Source organism: Ruditapes philippinarum, unplaced genomic scaffold (genome assembly GCF_026571515.1).
Source record: "Ruditapes philippinarum isolate M1 unplaced genomic scaffold, ASM2657151v2 ctg2891_1_1_1_1, whole genome shotgun sequence".
Lineage (NCBI taxonomy): Eukaryota > Metazoa > Mollusca > Bivalvia > Venerida > Veneridae > Ruditapes > Ruditapes philippinarum.
In genome coordinates, this window is record NW_026862668.1 from 3,367 (window position 1) to 25,293 (window position 21,927).

The window sequence follows — 21,927 nt, forward strand, 5'->3', positions numbered from 1 at the left end:
ATGAAAACTGAACAGGCGTTAGTAACTTCGAGAGTATTTGTTGAAATCGTCCACAAGCTGTGGTTGGACAGAACGTTGAAATTATAAAATTATAAAGTTCATTTCTCCTCAACTTTTCAAGGTGAATATTGAAACCTTTTACAGGCCCTCAGTCATGCAAAGGACGAAAATTCAGTTAAATATAACAACTAGCAATAGCTAACGAGAGTTCGATCTCTTCGGATACAGAAATATCACAAAGATAATAGATAATGTAAGCACTTCCAATTTACTACCATAGTGTTAATCTGATGTAAACAAATCAAACATTTTGTGAATAAACATCGTTATTTATTTATTTAAGGTAATATGTAATAGTTTACAACCAAGCTGCAATCTTTAAAATAGAAAGAATGGAAGTATTGTAGAAAATAACTATAAAATTGACGGCCGTGGTAGATGCAAGCAATCGGTCAAAGCCCTCAATTACCAGCTTACACGGTAAGAAAATGATGGCCTTTTGAATTATGTAAATACTGGTAACGAATGAAATACCATTTTAACATTAACAATCACGATAATAAAATCTAACAAGAGCCACCGCCGGGCTGGGGCAACGCTCGACTTTTTACTTTCTCTAAAAGCTAACAAAGAAATGTTTGAACAAAATCTTAACGTTTCCTTTTTTATAAAATTAATCGGTCTGTCTTGTCACATAAGTTTTGTCTATATATTTTGTATATATAAATATACTAAATTATATATATATATATAAATAGAAACACGCAATTCTATATATAGAAAATTCTATAAATAGAAACATGCAATTTTATAAATAGAAACACGCAATTCTATAAATAGAAAACTCTATAAATAGATACACGTGGTAGAGTCACGTGGTGGAATCACGTGGTAAAGTCACGTGGTGGTGTCACGTAGTGGTGTCACGTGGTAAAGTTCCGTGGTGGAGTCCGTGTGGTTAAGCCACGTGGTAAAGTCACGTGGTAAAGTCATGTGTTGAAGTCACATGGTAAAGTCACGTGGTGGAGTCACGTGGTAAAGTCACATGGCAAAGTCACGTGGTAAAGTGGTGAAGTCACGTGGTGGAGTCACGTTGTGGAGTCACGTGGTGGAGTCATGTTGTAAAGTCACGTGGTAGAGTCACGTGGTGGAGTCACGTGGTATGAAGTCACGTGGTGAAGTCGTTAAGTCACGTGGTGGAGTCACTTGTTGGAGTCACGTGGTAAATTCATGTGAGAGAGTCACGTGGTAGAGAGTCACGTGGTGAAGTCGTAAAGATGTGGTGGAGTCACGTGGTAAAGTCACGTGGTGGAGTCACGTGGTAGAGTCACGTGGTAAAGTCACGTGGAAGAGGCACGTGGTAAAGTCACAGTGTGAAGTCACGTGGTAAATTGGTGGAGTCACGTGGTGGAGTCAAGTGGGTGAGTCACGTGGTGGAGTCACGTGGTGAAGTCATGTGGTAAAGTCACAACAAGGTCTTGTCCTAAAGTATGTTCTGTTATAATATGAAGTTGATCCCTTCAATAATAGCAAAGTTACAGCCAGTTACAGCCAGTTACAGCCAAAACAATGAAAATTTCAATAATTTGAACTTCAAAGTCAAGGTCATTAACAAGTGAAGGTCAAGGTCTGTCTTGTTATTTTTAAGGTTTATCCTTGAAGATTATTATGTTCAAGTTTGAAGACAATCCATTCAAAAATAACAAAGTTACAGCCAGTAACAGCATGAACAAGCAAAATTTGGACTTTTAACCTTGAAGGTTAAGGTCATTTATGGATGAAGGTCAAGGTTAGTGTGGTCTTCTGAAAGGTCTTGTCCACAGAGTTGTTGTGGCCAAGTATGAAGACAATACACCAATACACCAAGAAATAAAAAAGTTATGATCCATGTACAAGTTTGCGGACGGCAACGGCAACGCCGCCGCGACCATAACAATACCTCTTCTTTTTTTTTTCAAAAAAAAAAGTCGAGCTAAAAAACTATCGTCATATTGTTTTAGACCGTTTGAATAATTCAATTTATTAATTTTGTATATTTTCAAAGTCTGAATTTTAATTGGATGATTATTATTGAGAAGAAAGAAACTACTAGATCGTATCGGATTGTCTGCTTACTTTTGCGAATGTCAGCTACTACGCATGTGATATATAGAGCAATTTCCTCTTTAAACTTACAGTTTCAATTATAACAAAGAAAATACTTCACAATTTCTTTAAACTCTTTTAGAGGAATGCCTTTCAGCAGCAGTAAAAATATCTGTTTCCAAAATCTTGTTGTTCTGTAGAGTTTGTACCTGACTTCAGTGTTTATAACTAAAAAAAGTTAAACATATAATCATACAGATTTTTCAAGATTACCACATACATGTTTATTTTCTATATATATATATACACCTGGATATTCTATTTGATAAACTAGTTATCCATTTTCCGTTCATACAGTAAAGTCCATAAAAATAAAAGAAACCCGACATTTAAAGGTAAAAAGCAAGGCAAAAAATAAATGCTGTACTTCAATAGCAGTCAATTCTGTCAGCCATTTTCTGTGATGAGTGTTTGTCAATGACGCAAAAGCTTCCTTCAGTAGCTACACATTTCCAAAGTTATCCCCAAAACGAAACTTTCACTTTCCTAAATGTCCCGTCTCTTGGGTCTTTCGCTTTAACTTCTATTTCTGTTCCACCGAAAAGAAAACTCAAATCAATGATTCTAAAACGCCCACCAGTCGTATCAGGTATTGGTAAGGTAATATATCCCAATTTCACACAACCTGGACTCGTAACTAGCACAGGATCTCGCTCTTTTGTACAGTGAATAGAACTATATATTTCCGTTTGCCATGGTACGATTGGCAAAAACTGATGTACTTCGCGTTCGTCTCCTAGTTGAATAACATCCCCTGCATGAACATGCGCAAAAAATAAATCAGCACACCATTTAACACCGTTTGCATAGAACGTCTTTGTGGGCGGATGATCACAATCAGGACTAAATTCATGCGCATAGCCATTCCCATATGTATATTTACAAACTCTCTGTGCAATCACGGAAGTGTTGTGGCCGTATATTACAGCGCCCTTAAGTACAGCCAACCCAGCATCCGATGGAACAACGATTTTCATGTTTGGAAATGTCTCTTTGATACGTTGTTGAAGCAAAGGCGACTCCGAATATCCACCTACCATAAGTAATATATCACAATCAGTTAGCTCCGGTTTTTGAAATAGGAAAGTAAGATGATCCGTTATATTGTCCAGAGACCTTTGGTAAAAACCTTTAATGACATCTGAATGAAGTTTCAGTTTGTCACGTTTTATGCTTACGTTTTCCTCATCGTAGCCTGCCTCGGATATTTTATTTTTAAAATATTCATCTCTTTTTTTTTCTGGAACATTTGTCAAAAACGTAGGTATGTGCATAGTTACTTGTGTATCTTTTTTCGTTAATCTCTTCTTGACTTCAAAATTTCTCATCACATCGAGATATGATTCTACTTCTTCTTCTTTTAACGTTCTCATTACATCACTACCTGTTTAATGTGCAAACAGAATTAACAAGACGCATATAAATATTATAAGTGTTAAAAAGATATTTCATGTGCCAAAAGTGCTTGATGTTAGAACAAGTCTGTTCATAAAAAAAACTCACCATCATTTTTTGCCTCACACATTGTGTTTTATTTGCTATGACTGTAACACAGTGTAAGTATTGCCTTATAAAAGTCCTAAATTGTAAAATTAACAAACATGTAGGTATTTTTTTCCCTTTATGTTTTTATTGATGTACATAAACCAGCATAATTCATTTTAAATTTCCAAGTTCTATACTCTAGACGATGAGGATTATCTATTGACTAATATTTGATGCTCATAATTAATATAGAAATACTCAACATAATGAACAACACAGGACAAGCGTTAGTAAGGAAACGACTGAATAAATATACATGTAAAAGACAGAAAAATACATGTACATGTATACAATATATGGGAAATCATTTTATTTTTTTCTCTAAGCTATTTAAAGAAATTAAATACATGACAAATAGTATATCATTACCCAAAATTTCAGAGATAAACTCCTCGAAAGCTCTGTCAACCATTGTGCCACCCCAATCTCCTCCGCTAGCCTTGTATATTTCTTTGAGTTCACGAGTTTGCGTCGTTTCATGCACTGTTATGTCAACCGTTCCTCCTTTCAAATGATTTTAATGATGAATGTTGGATTCATTATATTATTATTATTATATTGAAAAGCTATTCATTCATGATAAATTGTTCTACGTTTTAAATACACGTACATGTATAATCGGAAATAAACTATGTTAATATAAATATATCTTGTTGCTCGGATATTCATTGTAAAAAATCCAAGATATGTACCGGTAATTTCAAGAAAATTGCTTGAAAATAAATTTTTTTTAACAGTTTTTTTTACTAAAACCTTAATCCTAAAGGAAAGCTTTATACAAATACCTCCTGCATCTAGTATCATATATTTACTCCCGCTTGGTAATTGTCCGACGGAGTCCTGATTTCTTGTTGTTGGAAGTAAACGACAATAAACAGATGCAGCTTCCGGTTCAAGAGCTATGATGAGACGCTCATGCCTTATTCCGGCCTTGAAAAATAATTAATCAAATTAAAGTAAAAAGGAGGCACGTTTAAATAACTGAATATCCTGCATTTAACATGAATCATGACTGAAATACATTTCTTGTATTTGTATAAGAAAAAGAAAATAGAGTGAAAACTGGTTAGTTGGCTGGTCATTCGGGATCATTAATTCAAAAACGTTCAATGTTGAAGGTTGAATACTGTTTAAGATGGTGCTAAGGGGCATAAACTATTTCATAGCAGAATTTTCAAGTCCATGAAAAATTTCGGCTTCAAGCCGTTTTCAGATGTATGAAGGTCCGAAATTCCATTATATATACAGCTTTTAAAAGAAAAAATATCACTGACTATTTATGTATCCCGATGAATATAAAATATTTAATAATTTATCTTACATTTTCGGCAGCTTCACGCATAAACTGCTTAGCTGTATCATTCCATATAGCAGGAACTGTTAAAACCCACATTATGACATTTTCTGTCAAGTCTCCTACAAAAATGTGTTTCTCTGACATCATGTCTATTAGATCATCTTTAAAGTACCTTATAGACAATGAAAACACAGTCTTTGCCATCAGACATTTACCACTTGCATCTTTAACTGTAAAATCATTTTGGATCCCCTGTAAAATAGCAAACAATTTTGAGGAGTGTTTTTTGTTTTCAATATAATTATCAATTAGGTTATTGCCAACGACAGTTCACAAAAATCTTCATGCAGGATAGGATTTAATTTCAACAATTGCAAATCACAGAAATTCAATATGTTTGTAACACAGCGTCTGATGTCTAGCAATTGTGTTTTTTTAAATTTCTTTGTCTTATCCTTATCAGATTTTCACACCTTTATGTATCATATTCGAGTTCACCAAAACGATTTCCGTGTGAAAACAGACCAGTTTATCCATTTTATTCCGCAAATGACCGACTGCTCATTCATGATATCTTAATCAGCGTTGATTAATGTCCGGGATCAATTATAAAAGATATTTCGCTATCCTAAGGATAAATGTCTAATGCAAAAAACATACTCTGCTACAAAAAAAGAACTAAAAATGTGAACAAAAAAGGGAACATCAGGTACTAAATTTTGTACACATGCGTATGAACATACACTTTTTTTATTTATACGAACGTGAAGAGTGTTTATTTCTTATTAAAGTTTTAACGCCAATTTTAACAAAAATCTTTTGGCGGTCAAACCATCTACCCGGCTTGCCTTGATAACATCAGTTTTAACCAATTTCTCCGCAAGTGATCAACTAATAGTCCAACATGATTGTCGCGTAGAAATATCGTCAGCGAGTCGTGTATATTTAGTGTTTCGCTATTGAGCAAAGTATCATAAAGAGTTAGATAATGGTAAGGGTTAAATAAGATAACACAACATATATATATTAATATATAATTTTATATGATAATTATCAAAAATTAAAAACTATTATTTAGACTTAGATTTTGCCTTAAATATACAAGAATTGCAGAAACATTCTCACGACAGTGTGACACTTTATTATAGTGTAAGAAACTATTTCTCTATTTCATGAAGTCAATCCCATAAACTTATGATGAGATCTATGAAGAGCTTAGTCTGTTTCTGTTTAAGAATAGCTAATTTTCATTTGTACATTTTAGAAAAGCAAGCGTTTTGACATTGCATTTTTGTTGTAAATTTGGAAAGATATGCCTCCAAAAAATTTACTTTTTATATATCTCATACTAGTTATACTCACAATTTTGTCATAAAGCTGCATCTTAAATCTCTTGAAGAAATACCAGTCATTGTGTTGACCTTTTTCTACAAGTTCGGCATACTTATCTTCAGCATCAAAACCAAAACTGTCAATTGTCTGTCCATCAGGATTTATCAAAATTGATGTTGGTCCTTAAATATATTTAACATTTTCACTTATATATCAACTATTTTGTGACGATTTTACAACAAAACTTTGATTGTAGTTGAAAAATGTAGACAATCCTGTCATAAAATGTTTTTTAAGAATAAAAAATCTTACAGAAGCTCAAACATGTAGTTAAGACGTTTTGTTATTCAAAGCAAACATGTTAAAGTGCAAACAAAAACAAATTGTAGTTTATTCGTTTATTATTGAAATATTTGAACCGTAAATACAGCCCTATCAGTTTCAGTTTTAATATAACGTCTTTTTTATGTTATTTTCTTTGCTGAACATGCTTTTGCTTTCAAGTTTCCATTATTGTGTCATTATTCCCTTTATGTTCATTTCGGCCAATTTTTTTGTTGTTGTTGCTTTTTCTCCTCTTCAGTTTGTTTCTTATTTGTTGGATTTTACAGGCACGAACGGTCTTCTGATCGTTGCGTAAGCTAGCTAGAATAGCTTCCTCATATACAAGACTCATAACTTTCCATTGTAGTTCTTTTTTAGTTCTGTTTTAAGTTTTCCCGTTATGCTTGCAAAAGTTTGCTATGCGGCATTTTTTGTTATAAAAATATGTATATTTTTTTTGTAAAAAAAATCTAAAACCGGCAAAATACAAAAGCTAACTTGAATACATATGTACAATTAGGATCGGGAACCATTTTCATGTTCAGTATTCAAATTTGGACGATACAACGAAAACTTTAGAAATACCATTACCGGTGACCCAATATTATCATAACCATGTCATGTGATGAACTACCCTGGTCATGACGAGAGAGACAATAGACATGATAGACTTCCGTTTTCTTTATCATTATTGCAGTTTGTACTCTTATACTATGCAAATGCACATGTCTTATCATGAACTTATTAGGAAATCAGTTCTTATATATTCTAATATGTAATTTTCAGATTACCTTGGTCGGTGTATTGTGTTATAACAAAAATGCTTAGACAAAAATCAACAATAAATCTATATATATTCAGTTGTTTTTTACTGTTGAAGTAGCCACAAAAATGGTTAAGCTTTGCAATCGCTACTTTTTGCAGCAAAATATTTTACTTTCAGATATAAAAAATGCATCAATTTACCTTTTAGTGATACAGCCGACTTCAATCCTGTCCATTGTTTTGCCGTGATATTTGTTGGATCAGATTCATATTCATGTCTGAACGAGAATCCGCATGTTGAAAAAGTTGTTCCGAAGTCGATTGCTGCCACAACTAGAGGCTTTGACATTATTATAAAACAAGTATTGTCTGTAAAATTGTCTGAACTTGCCCGTTCTAACTTTACTGCTTTCGGTGAAGACGGTATATTGCAAAATGATAGATGTGTAAATCATCATGTAAATCACTGATAAGATAACAATTAAGTTATTAAGGGCAATATTTATGTGATACTAATTTGATGTGATATGAACAACAAGATGACCAAAATGGGTGGCATTCAATAAAAGAATCCCGCACACGACGACAGCATCACTGGACAACCCATAAGAGGTCTAGCATGACGGCAAACAAAACCAGGACAGGACACAAGTCAAATCACGGATGGGAAAGGTGTGTTAACTATAATAAATCATAATGGAAAATAATTGAAACCGACATGAGTTTGATGTTTAATACACATTTTTAACATTAAAAAGAAAATAAAGGTTAGTGGTGTAAGAGGGTATGATCGCTTTTAAGGGGACAAAGGGCTTTTTATCACATGAAGAGAATGATTTTTTTCAGATAAGTGTTCCAATTGATGTGTCTCTGGACAAATTACTTGTTGGCATAATTTCTTATCATTTGTTGCAGAAAAACACAAATATGAGCTTAGAATCGCACAAAAAGAATCAGGTTTTAATAAAATCATGCATAAATGCCTTTGTAACCTTTAACAAAATGTCTGTTTATATAGTAATGATTGATCATAGTAAGATTTTTTTTTATGTTTTCAGGCCTCATTTGAACACTTTCTGTTTCAATCCCCTGAAATGTATGTGAGTTTTTGAAGGAAAATGGAAAATGAAAAAGTTAAATCAAAATCACTTTAGATATATATTTTATTTCTTTGATTAATTTGTGAGTGTATCTTACTTAAACTAAAGAATTCAAAAATATAAAAAATGTACAATTAATACAAACGTTTTATGTAACTGGACGGTCTGGTTTTAACATTCTAATGGAAACATTAACATTCGGAAAATTTAAATTTTGAGGTGAAACCTGTCTGTATAAGTAGCACACAATAGCGACATTGTTAATGCCTTTTGCCTGTGGGCTGATTGGCCTTTGAAGTTTGAGCCCTCGATGGTGGTGAACTACTTACTTACCTTACCGCATAGCACAAGTTTATTGCTGACATTTTGGTTATCTCTTTATCTTAACAATGCTTTATCTCATTATCAGTCTCATGTTGCCTATATGTCTGATATGTTGTGTGGATTAAAGTAAAATATGCAATATCAATAGTGATTTACATTGTGTGGTCATTTTTGATACTATATAATATACAGGTAAAGCAATTTTATGCTTTACTGTTTATATATAATTCACTATACACTGAAATAACGTAGCTATTTTATATTCTGTGAAGTACTTTAAAAATCTTCACTTTAAGTGGCGAAATTTCCCCCGCATCCCCGCATGCCCTTTTGTTTGGGGATATGGAAAAGTCTTTCTTTGTCATGTAAACATAATAGAGAATGAAAACATAATGGATGTAGATAAATGTGAGGGTACGAGTTTCAATGGTACACGAGCTGTGATCATACAGAACGTTAAAATTATGCTAAAGATGTAATTGTTATTGGGTTGTTCCTTTCTCACCAACCGTTCAAGCTGATTGTTTGTTATTTTTACAGTCCTTCAGTTGTGCAAAGGACAAAAGTACTGTAAAATATCTCACAACGAGCAATAGCAAACGAAATTAATTATTTATGAAATGGCATTTGTCATCCAACATGTTTGGTTTATGCTGGTACCTCATTTATTCTTTGAGTGAGGCGCCGGACAATATTATTAAGTATGAAGTGTCTCAAAAGTAAAACTTCTATCTAAAAGAAACTTTGCGAATTAAGCTACCTAATTGTTAGGCGCTGTGCCGTTATTGGACTGGTATATCGATATGGCGGTATGTGTGTATTTATTCTCTCATTTCTATATATATAAAATGTTTCACTGGGACAATTGTTAAGTAATTTGCCGTTAAAATTGACCAAAGTTTTGAATAACTTAGTTTATGCTATAATATTTGAAAGATAGAAACAATCATCTTCATTTACATGATTTAGAAAAGAACCATACAAATATTACAATCAAATAATTGGTCATATACCGGATGATAGCTCGTGTGACTCGTGTTATTGTTTTTTTACTCATGTTAAAGGACTGTCTGGTGCGTGCAGGTGCAGAAAAACAGTACATATTTCCTGCAGCGGTTACTTCCCTAGAAGATGAGAGATGAAGCACAAAAGAATAAGAGGAACGTCATAAAGTTCTTGTACGGAGAGGATTATATGGATAATACTATATGTTACAAAGAAAAGTAAGAATATTGTAATAATTTCACTATTGAAATGCTGGTTACTTTCTTAAACTTAGCATATTTACGGAAAGGAATTTTTTCAATTTTTAATGCACTTGACAGCCCTGTATGTTCAATATTCTTCCGTCAACCATAAACATCAGTCAAATACTGTATCTCATAGGATTTTTATTATCAATTACCTTTCTTATATGACATGTTATACATATTTCTTATTTAAATTCTTATTCTAATAATATTTCAATTTTTTTTACTCCTAGTTAAACAGAAAGAAAAGTTTCGTAAATATAACTGCATACCAGCGACTGCATTTCTCTTTCCGCGTTCATATAAATGTTTCTCTTCTTTTAAGTAGCTTCACTATTACATAGTTATCTCCAAAACGAAAATTTCAATTTACTCACAGTCTCTTCCCTATGGTCCTTCGTTTTGACTTATACTTCCCGTTAAACAGTAAATATGATACCAGCGTCTGCATTTCTCTTACTTTATTTAGAAACTACACTATTCCATAGTTACCCCCTAAACGAAAATTTCATTTTACTCACTGTCCCTTCCCTAGGGTCTTTCGCTTTGACTTCTATTTCTGTTCCACCGAACAGAAAACTCAAATAAACACTTCGAGAACATCCACCGGTTGTATCAAGCATTGGTATGGTAACACTTCCCAATTTTATACAACCTGGATCCGTTACTAGCTCAGGATATCGCTCTTTAGTACAGTATATAGGAAATGTCATTTCTGTTTGCGATGGTTCGACTGGCCAGAACTGATGTGCTTTACATTCGCCTCCTACTTTGATAACATCTCCTGCATGAACATGCGCAAAGAATATATCATTACATCTTTCAACACCATTTACACAGGTTTTCTTGCTGGGCGGATGTCTGCAATTCGGGCCACTTATATGTGATTTGCCAATCCCATATGTATATTTACAAACTCTCTGTGCAATTACGGCCGGATTGTGACCATATATTACGGCACCTTTTAGCACAGCCAGCCCAGCATCTGATGGTACAACGAGTTTCATGTTTGGAAAGGTATCTTTAATACGTCGCTGAAGCAAAGGTGACTCCGAATATCCACCTACCATTAATAATGTATCACAATCAATTAGCTCCGGTTTTTGAAATAGGGAAGCTAGATGATGCGTAATACTGTCCAGAGACCTTTGATAAAATTCCTTAATAACATCTGCATGAAGTTTCAGTTTGTCACGTGTTACGCTTACTTTATTCTCATCATAACCTGTCTGGGAAATTTTATTTTCAAAATATTTATCTCTTTCTTTCTCTGGAACATTTATCAAGAATGAAGGTATGTACATAATTACTTGTGTGTCTTTTTTTGTTATTCTCTTCTTGACTTCAAAGTTTCTCAACAAATCATGATATGTGTTTACTTCATCTTCTTTCAGCATTTCCATTACATCGCCACCTGTTTAAAATGCAAACATTATTATCACATGCAAGATACATATACCTGTTGATGTTTAATCACATGACGTTTCTTGTTGTCCATGTAATAATCATTCAATACGTACTTTTATAACACATGGCTCATTAATTTAGTTCATTTAATCACGTGATATAAAGTCATAAGTATAAGATTTTATTTAACTTGTCCAAGAAAAAATGTCAACTCTTAATTAAATATGTAATATCATCCTTATAAATAATGCATTTTCTATGCTATTACTGTAAAAAGCATAAAAAATGTCTGGAGCTAACAAACCGCACAAGCTATTTGTACTCAAAATCTTAAACATAAGCCAAACCCCGACAGTTTTTACCCCTTGATTAATCAATTTCTTTCTAAGAGTGCCTAATTAAAAATATTGCGTTAATTGTTTTAATTTACTGAACTGATTTCTCTTGAGGCTTAGGGTTGCCTTTAAGGGTTGATGCCACCGTGTATCCCTGCATAATCGTAAGAGGCGACTAAATCGGATTAAATAATGGAGTCTATGCATCTCTTAGTTCCCGCAGGTGTCGTAGTTTTGGCCCCAGGTTTTGCTTTAACTTTGTAACACCCGATGTTTGTCAAAAACATCTTTCAAGTTTCGACACCATATGACCTAAATTGTCTTGGCGCATCGTAAAATCAAACAAAACAATACTGAATTGATTGGCTTTGTTCAGAATTTGCCAAGAATCTTGATAAATATACAAAAACTTTTACCTAGTAGTTTTGATATTACTAGAATATGAAAATATTAGGTACCATTTTTGTAATAAAATCTGGCATTATTCAGTCAATAAATATTTATATTCAGTCAATAAATATTTATGATCAGTGTACAGTTAAATTAAATCAAATACTCTTGCCTCTCTAGAAACATTAATAAATGAAGAATAGTTATCGTAGTAAAACAATACCCAAAATTTCAGAGATAAATTCCTCGAAAGCTCTGTCAACCATTGTACCACCATAGTCTCCTCCGCTAGCCTTGTATATTTCTTTGAGCCCATTGTTTTGTGTTGTTTCGTGTACTGTTATGTCAATTGTTCCTCCTTTTAAAATGCCGTTTTATATAATTAATTTATGAAATTAGTTCTTTTTAATTATAGGCGATAAATGTTTGATAAATTTTGTATGTAAATTGTTCCATATTTCAAAGCATCTTTAAATAAACATGTCACAATAAAAAGACTTGTGTCTTCTTGCTAGGAAATTTGTGATGTCATTATTTACTGTGGTGATATGAATCAGATGTTTATACTGTGATGCTATGAAGTAACATATTTTGACCTGACTTTATTTGGATAGTTTACATTACATTTTAAAATGTATGTACCTCCAGCATCTAGTATCATATATTTGCCCCCACTTGGTAATTTCCCGAGGGAGTCCTGGTTTCTTTTTGTTGGAACTAAACGGCAATAAATGGATGCAGCTTCCGGTTCAAGAGCTATGATGAGGCGCTCGTTCTCTATTCCTGCCTTGAAGAATAATTAATAGAACAGAAATGAGACACGATAATTAACTAAATATTGTGCATGATACAAGAAGTATTTGTATCATAGCTCAGATACCATTCTAAGAGTGTGGATATTGTATACCTTCACCTAATTAAGATTTAAAGTTGAAATGTATTTCAATCAGTTTGAGAATGTTGAACTAATTTTCACAAAAGAATCACGTTTTTTTGTACAAAGTAGATTTTCACCGCTTACATTCAATTTATTTTTACTTTAAGGAACCATTTCTTTATAATAAATGAAGGATATTAGACTCTGGCTCTGCCACCTTCTGAAATTCAAATTTCCTCCTCCGATGCTCTTTTAAATTATCGCCCTTACTTGCTTTAAATATCTTATTGCCTCTGTAGTTTATGATGGTCCCATATGCTTTTTTGTCTACAGGTAAGATATTTTTCCTGCTGCATAAAAACTGTTTGGCTTCAAAATCAGGAACATTATCGAAAGTTTGTGATTGAATTATCATATTTTGTGGATCTTTTCCCGAAAGTATCTTCAATTTCACGTTCGCTTTAAACTGTCCTTCAAGAAGTCGCTGACAATGAAAGACAACAGTCCGAAATAAGCTTATTAATAAACAACGGGTACCCGAGTAGAACCACCATCCGTAAGCTAGCTTGATTACTTCTTCACATGAAAGTATTCAAATATCCTGATGGAATTCGAATCTATTGTGATGAAGGGCAAGTGGTTCGAAGTCAACGACCTTAAACACTTATTCAAACTGAGTCTGCAATTTTATTTTTGTTACTTCCTTTTTCAAAGCTCTCGTGGTGCGATCTTCACTTTTCAAGATTTTCTTATTTTCTCATTTCAGTAACTTCCATTAGAGAGACGTCAAGATTTTCTTCCCATGCTATGATAAAATATATTCATTTAAAATATAGCACTAAACGTAATTGAAAATGATATAGTACTGATGCATGAACTAGTATCAGTATTTTCCAAATACTTAGGACGCAATTATTTGTCAAGACCGCACCTCTTAAGGTCTCATAATAATAACAACAACAACAACAACAATAATAATGATAATAATAATAATAATGATAATAATAATAATAATAATAATGATAATAATAATAATAATAATGATGATGATGATGATGATGATGATGATGATAAACACAATTCATCTTACATTTTCGGCAGCTTCACGCATGAACTGTTTGGCTGTATCGCCCCATATTGCAGGAACTGTTAAAACCCACTGGATATCCTTTTCTGTCAAATTACCGTCGAGAACTTGCGTCTTTGACATGTCTATCAGATCATCTTTTAAGTATTCTATGGATAACCTAAATACTGTCATCGCCATTAGATGTTTACCCGTTGCATCTTGAATTGTGAAATCTTCCTGGATACCCTGTACAAGAAAACAGGACTTACGAAAAAAATACTATAAAAAGGAGTAGTGTGGTTCATGGAATTCTCAATAGTGGAATTCTTAACGAAAAAATATTTGAAAAAAAAAGAATGTCATGGCACTTTGCAAATTCAAATCTTTTTCAAGGAAAGACATTTATTTCAAACTATACGTATCTCAAATTGTATATGTATAGATCAATTTTTGCAGCATAGTGTCTCATCATTGTATAATGAATCAAACAACAGCCCCTGATTAAATTTAAGAAATATTGAAAAGATTAAATGTGAATAAATACTATTAGTATCAGGTTCAAATATTTCGCATACATGTGAACGAATATAAATGTTATAAACAGGTAGTTCAGATAATGTGTAACAAGCTAGAGATTGTTAAATAATCTTCAATATACTGATTACGATGATAATTCAAAATTTGTTTAAGATATACAAGGGTTGCAGATATGCAGGACAGTCTGATATTTTATTCAATGTTATGCGCACTTTGAGCATTTTATTTCTGTGACAAGTTAACCCTAAATACTTAAGACATTTATAGTACTTCGTAAAAAGATAGATGGACAGATCTTATATGCTTGTATATGAGCTGATATAGCTTCACACCCTCATGTCTTTAATGCTTTAAGAAAAAAGTGAGGTCGTGAAAGTTGCTATATGTTGAAATTGACAAATATAAAGATACCTCACAAAAAGAAAGACAGGATAATTATATATTTGATAAATAATGTGAGGGTAATATATATTACTATATTACAGTGCTTACCTTCTCGTCATAGAGGGTCATCTTAAATCTCTTGAAGAAGTACCAGTCATTGTGTTGACCTTTTTCTACAAGTTCAGCATACTTATCTTCAGCATCAAAACCAAAACTGTCAATTGTCTGTCCATCAGGATTGATCAAAATTGATGTTGGTCCTTAAATATATTTCACATTTTCACTTATATGCCGCTTAATGTTCTGTGTGCCCTTCAATAATATAAGATTAAATGAAACATATAAATTCAACACAAAAAAGTTGTAAGAGGAATGTGATATTAATATGATTATTTGTATGTATAGGGAGGCAATATTATATATTCTTTAAGCAATTTTAGAAAAAGAAATAAGCAATTAACTTGTCTTACAATATTATTGTTTCATAGCTCAGTGTGGAAACTACAGGGTTCAATTACAGGTCAGAAGCTATGTACTAAAATATGTTTTGATGAAGTAAGTAATAAATTTATTATATATGACTTTATCACATTAAAAAAGTTACAACAAATGAGATGACGTAGACATTTTGTCATGCAACGCCGCTGAATATCGCACTTGTCGATTGATGGCGTAACATTACAGTTGGATGTCGCCGTAACATTACAGTTGGATGTCGCTACGCCATACCACAAACTATTCTGCCCTTAAATGTAGATAACAATTAAACTAAAGCTATAACTCATCTATTTACCTTTCAAAGATACCGTCGACTGCAATCCTGTCCATTGTTTTGCCGTGATTTTTGTCGGCTCAGATTCATAGTCGTGTTTGAACGAAAATCCCCATGTTGAAAAGGTAGTTCCTAGGTCGATTGCTGCAACAACAAGACAATCTGACATTATCTCATAAATTCCGAGGAATATCTACGACACAATTGTTAAAACAATTGTTTTTGAACTTACTAAATGCTCAATTTTATCATAAATTGTTTCGACATTTTACTAAACGCGGTATATGATAATATGGCGAATATGTTATCCATAAAAGATAAGATAATCAAAGGGTATTATATATGAGATTGATACAAGCTAAAAGTCTTGTTATAGTATGAAATAGATCTGCGTGATCGTATACATCTCTTGGCTCCAGAAGATGAGGTAGTTTTGACCCCGGGTGTTGCTTAAAGTTTGTTACATCCGATGTGAACCAAACTCATATTTCCTGTTTCGCCGCTATATGACCCAAATTGTGCCGGTGCGCCGTAAAAGCAAACAAACTAAAATATACAAGCTAAATGTGTAATCAAAGTCGGAAGTAAGTTCACAAATGTGACAATGAAGAGAAAACTCAGTGATAGTATAGATAATTATGGTGACATCGTATTTTCGCTGCTTCGACTAAAAAAGCGAGGATGCGGAAAGCAAAAAAGTAACAATGCGAAAAAGTAACAATGCGAAAAAGCGAAAATACAAAAAAAGGAAAATGTAACATTGTGTTTTCGCATTTTTGGATTTTGAACACGAAATAAACGTAAATACGACAGATGGAATGCGAATATATGACAGATTTAATGTGTTGTATATTCACCCTCCTTCTGTCGTATTTTCACTTTTTTTGCCTCGAAAATCTGAAAAAAAGGAAACACGAAGAGACAACAAAGTTCGAATTTCGGGTCATATGTCTATGTTCTTGGGAATAGCCGCAATGAAAACCAAGCCTGCATTATTTTTTTTTTCATTCGGGTAATCTTTTTTTACATTTTTCATGAATATGTAAGCCATAAATCTACAAATTAAACAAGGATTAAGATCAATTAAGGCATGTTTTAAAAAGATATGTAGATCTGCAGATAGGTGTGTTTGTGTTTGATTTTGTAGAAAACGATAACGAATTTATCAGAAAATTTACTTTAGATAAAGAGTTGAATTGTGAGTGAATTAAAAAAAGACTAACATCACATAGGGAGAAGAAGAAATATTTTGTGAACTGGAAACGTGCTCATGTAATGTAAATTTTTGTGTTCCGTGTTCTTACATTTTAACCTTTCAATCGAGGTATTGACATGGTTGAAATTGAAAAAAGCATACTTAATTGGTAGCACCCATTTACCGTTGCTTTTGTATTATTTTATTTATTTATTCATTCATATTCATTTATTATTATATATTGTTTGGCTTTTAGGTTTTGAACTTTGAGCCCTCGTCGGTGATGTACTATATATATGTAACCCTATACCACGTATTTAGTACTTATGTTTGCGTGTATCTCTTTTCTGAATCGCCTTATATATCAGTACCAGTCTCGAATATTTCTCTATCTACATCGAAGACGATGTTATCTACGTTATCTAATTGACATTATCTATCATACGATATTATACATAGATCTGTACACTTAAAATTGGGTTATCAGTTTCACGTCGGTACTCTGCCCACAAATGCATACAGTATTTTTCAAGTAATCAAGAGTCGTTCTTATAAAATATCTTATATATAATTTTAGTTTACCCTTTATTAACAAATATTAACAAATGTTAAGATGTGATTTCATTCTGTTATATGTTTAAAATTCTATGGAATTTATATATAAACAAGAATATGTAATCAGTTATGTTGACAGATACAATTTTGATAGATTAAGAACAATGTAAGCATATATTTTATAATCGAATTTGCATGCTGGAGAATATTCCATTTACAGAAGAATTATTTGAAAAATCTAACAACCCAATAAGATATTTTTTTTGTGAAAAAAAGACACTAATATGTTATATTGGGCTTCAAATTGACATGATACTGTTAAAAAATGCCTTAAAATGAGAAAACAATGAATGACATGATGCTATATTCGCCGAAGTAAATTCGTTCTTGGTGACTCAATCTATCTGGCACATTTCATTTTTGTTGGTAAGTCTTAAGGTCTTTGAGTTATGCCACCGCGCATTTTGTTTCGTTGGGTTTCACGTCGCACCAACACTGTGCAGGTCATATAGCGACAATATGACGTTATTGATAAAGGAAGACCGACGAACATACACATGAGTAGAACCACCGACGTTCCGTAAGCTAGCTGGAGGGCTTCCTCGCATGAAATATTCCAATTCATCTAGACGGATTGGAATCCACAGCGAAGTCAACGACCTTAAACACTTGGCCACGCCGCCCGCTCCCGTCCCCCAACAGAGCATTAAATATGTATAAATATGGTAATAACTCCTTAAACATTAGGGAAGAGGATGTTTGGGTACATGGGCGCCGCCGCATTTCACTCAGATGTGATTTATTCACATGCTGTTATATGATATATGAACACCATTGGTGATAGTTTAACGTTTTACAACTTCTTTGTACATCAAGATATACTCTTTATATCTTAGGGGAGATAAATCTAGACAAATAAAGAAAATGAAAAAACACACTAGTTTTCCTTTAATGTAATGTATCTTGTTGATGCATTCAAATATACCAAATCATTACTCATAAAATACTTTTGATGTTCAAACATTTAAAAATCCTTCGTTTAAAGGCTGTTGAGCACATTTCTGTACAATGAAATAATTATGCAGATAATCGTAAAGCCTATGACAAAACGGCCATCTTTTTTATAATTCAATAAAACTTAAACAATTTGATTTTCAAAGAAATTGTTGCAATACAGTTATCCTACTATGCACTTAGTATGAATTATTTTTATTGATATTTTATTTTGAGAAGCAAACTGTCTGTTTAAAGAGGACGGCAGCTTTAGGACTAATCATCACTTTAATCATATGATAATAATTCGCTTTTTAAAAGCATATACTAGATCATTCAAAACTTTAAAAACATATTTCAATAAAACTACTTTATTTACCGCTTCTTTATATTTTATTTCATCATAAGCTCGCGAATACGATATTATGGTGACTTTGGGGGTCTTTCGTTGTTGCTTTTGATAAAAAAAATATTATGTTAATGCTCAAAATAGTCATTTAAATACAAGAATATTAGATTATGATATACTGTCATTACACGAGAACAAATAATATAACCAAAAGCTTTTTCTAGTGAAATGTATTTACAGTGTTGCGGACAAAAATGGAAAGGTTCGTACTGAAACTATAGTGAAAACCTTTTTAGGTATATGGAACGACCAATGAGTACAAACTAGATTTAAAAAAAAAGCAACTTTCATTGTCAGTCATCTAGCCATAGACGAATCAAATCACCAATTCAGATGTATCTGTTTGGTTTTGTTTGGTCCAACATAGTTTAGGCCAAATGGCGCAGAAGCGGGCAAGGAGCGCGTGTAATGTGTGACTAATTCTTTTTAGTTTGATATATGAACTTATATTACTTGGAAGAAAATATTATTAACAATTGCAGAAAAAAAAGAATTTACTTTATGAAACCGTTATCATTATTTATATTATTTTTATTTCAAAAGAAGAAAAAAATAAACAAAATCAAGTAAAAGAGCTTGCTTTCCTTATTTAAAAATCTGGAAATATTCATTATATTTCTCAATATAATTTAGACACCTCATATCAACAAAATTAATAAACATGTATACATTGATACATATTTCTGTTTTTAGTTTATATTTTTTCTATATTTTCAAAGTGACATGCTTTGATAGTTCAAGGCGACGTCACATTTTCATAATACAAAGGGGAGAATCACGCCGTTCGTTACCCAAACAAACAAGATGGCGGATGCAGCCAAAAGTAGGGTTTTCCCTTTTTTTCTCTGAAATTCGTGATGTTCTTATGTAAAGTTACATATCCACAATTTTCCTGGCACACGGGATTTTATTTCATGATGTTACGTCCTGTACTTCATCTGTAATGCGCGTCACCAGATTCGAAGCGAGAGAATTTTTCAACGGTTTGATCGTGGTAACGTACTGCCTTTTCTCTAAAATTCACTGTTTCTTTTACATATACGGGTATGTATATTAACTGAAACCACTGACTTTAAAAAGAAAGTTGTAATATATTGTCAAGTAAGCAATCATGCCCATTCTGGCTAGATTTACTGCTGTAAATATTAATATCAGGGCATTTTTCCGGAAATGATAACGTATGGCACACAAAATATCAATGATAACGTACGGCGCATTTTACTACTTCGTGGATTTCCATTTGTCCAATCAGCTGATAATGAATTATTTTTTATGTAGGAAATGATAGATATCTGAAAAAAATGTTGGTCAGGTCAGAAATAATTTATTATACAATGCTGTACCATCGGATATAAATATCTGTCTAGCTGGTGGCATAATAGATATCCGTTATTAATATACCATTCAAAACACACGTCTACAGTTTGAGAATATTTTGTATAAAATGCAGAATGGAAAGAAAAGCCCCCAACTTTCAGGAAACATTTGTGTAGTGTTGTCTTCAAATTAAATTTCGCCAGTTTTGTGCGATAATTATGATTTTATCCCCTTATCAGAAAGAAGAAACGCATTCAGCAGAGCAAAAATGCTAAAAAGGTACGAACGGCTTGATATATTTTCTTTTCCAATGAAAAAGTCTAAAAACATTCCTAACAAATTTCTGAGAAAGGAATCTAAATATTTGAACCCGTCAAACATTTACAAAAAGAAAAATGATTGCGACTAGCTTACACCCATATGAGTTGAGCCTGTGTTTATTCAATATGGTCGCTCATTGAAAGAAAAATACATAACAGAGAATAATGAATGAGTGTAGGTTCTATATTGAATTTATTGAATGAGTTAGAAAATAATGTAATGGGAAAAATTCAATGAATTTAGTAAATAAGAAATGTTCTGTTTATTTGACTGGCGGTTAATATTGAAACGCTACCATTTAGCGTGACGTTGTGCCACAATGACGTCAGATATATTTACGCGACATAGCCTTAAAGTTTTTTTTATTATAGTAGACAGTAAACAGTAGACATTTTATTTATTCCAATAGGCAATAGGCTTTAAACCGATGAGGACATAAAACATGCACAATAATGAGCAATGTGTGACATAAACATATAAACATAATATCAAAATTCATGAAAATGTTTGGAGAAGATCAATTTTGATTGATAAAGTAAATACCAGCCAAAAGTTTCTTAAGTAGTTACATAATGAACATTTTCATATCAAAATTGATCTTTAAACCACTAACTTATAGGCCTCTTGTATATACATATACATACACATATACATGTTCATACATACAAAAAACATACATGTATGAATCATTAATGCAAAATCGATTTTAAATAAATAAACGCGATTACCAAATGTTTATGCACATATCCTATAAAATGAAGGTCCCTTCGCATCAATTGCGGATTTCATAATTGTAAATGAATCATAAATGAAATCATATTCTGGCGTTTTTTCCCCACAAACGCCCCAACAAAAACAATAATTTCTTTTTAAAAAAGTATTTCAGGTATCAGCAAAAAAGAGTGACATTGAAATTTGCTTATTAATTTCTAGTGTTAAATATAAGGTTTCAAATCGGATTTGGATTTCGATGTTTTTATCCATGCCGGAAAACCAGTCTTTAACCTTTAATGCCAGACCGCTCATGCGCTTAGATGACGCCATTATCTTTATGAAAGAACGGTTTTAGAAATTATAACGCTACTCTTAAACTAGTGTTTACAAAGTACATGTTAGTGTTCATCCGTGTTGTTCTACAGAAATTAGAAACTTCGACGGGAGAAATAGCGACCGGAGAATATTTCTTATTTCTGTAGAACAGCTACGGATGAATGCAAACATACTTAGTGTCAAGCTTTATTTGGCTTCATTAATATTAACTTTGTTTCGTAACTATATTTGTCC

General features: G+C 32.6%; 2 protein-coding genes across 2 annotated transcripts; both read right to left on the bottom strand.

Annotated features, from left to right (window-relative positions):
* Positions 1–1,954: 1,954 nt before the first annotated feature.
* LOC132719838 (heat shock 70 kDa protein 12A-like) lies at positions 1,955–8,102 on the bottom strand. The gene is made up of 6 exons (XM_060703767.1): positions 7,610–8,102; positions 6,350–6,501; positions 5,012–5,239; positions 4,476–4,620; positions 4,060–4,194; positions 1,955–3,529 (listed from the first exon to the last, which is right to left on the bottom strand). The coding sequence occupies exons 1-6, from the start codon at positions 7,755–7,757 to the stop codon at positions 2,604–2,606; spliced, it is 1,734 nt and encodes a 577-aa protein (XP_060559750.1). The 5' UTR covers positions 7,758–8,102; the 3' UTR covers positions 1,955–2,603.
* A 2,173-nt stretch (positions 8,103–10,275) lies between these two features.
* Positions 10,276–16,178, bottom strand: LOC132719839 (heat shock 70 kDa protein 12A-like). The gene is made up of 6 exons (XM_060703768.1): positions 15,875–16,178; positions 15,190–15,341; positions 14,182–14,406; positions 12,857–13,001; positions 12,438–12,572; positions 10,276–11,496 (listed from the first exon to the last, which is right to left on the bottom strand). Exons 1-6 carry the CDS (start codon positions 16,020–16,022, stop codon positions 10,571–10,573), a joined length of 1,731 nt encoding a protein of 576 aa, XP_060559751.1. The 5' UTR covers positions 16,023–16,178; the 3' UTR covers positions 10,276–10,570.
* Positions 16,179–21,927: the final 5,749 nt, after the last annotated feature.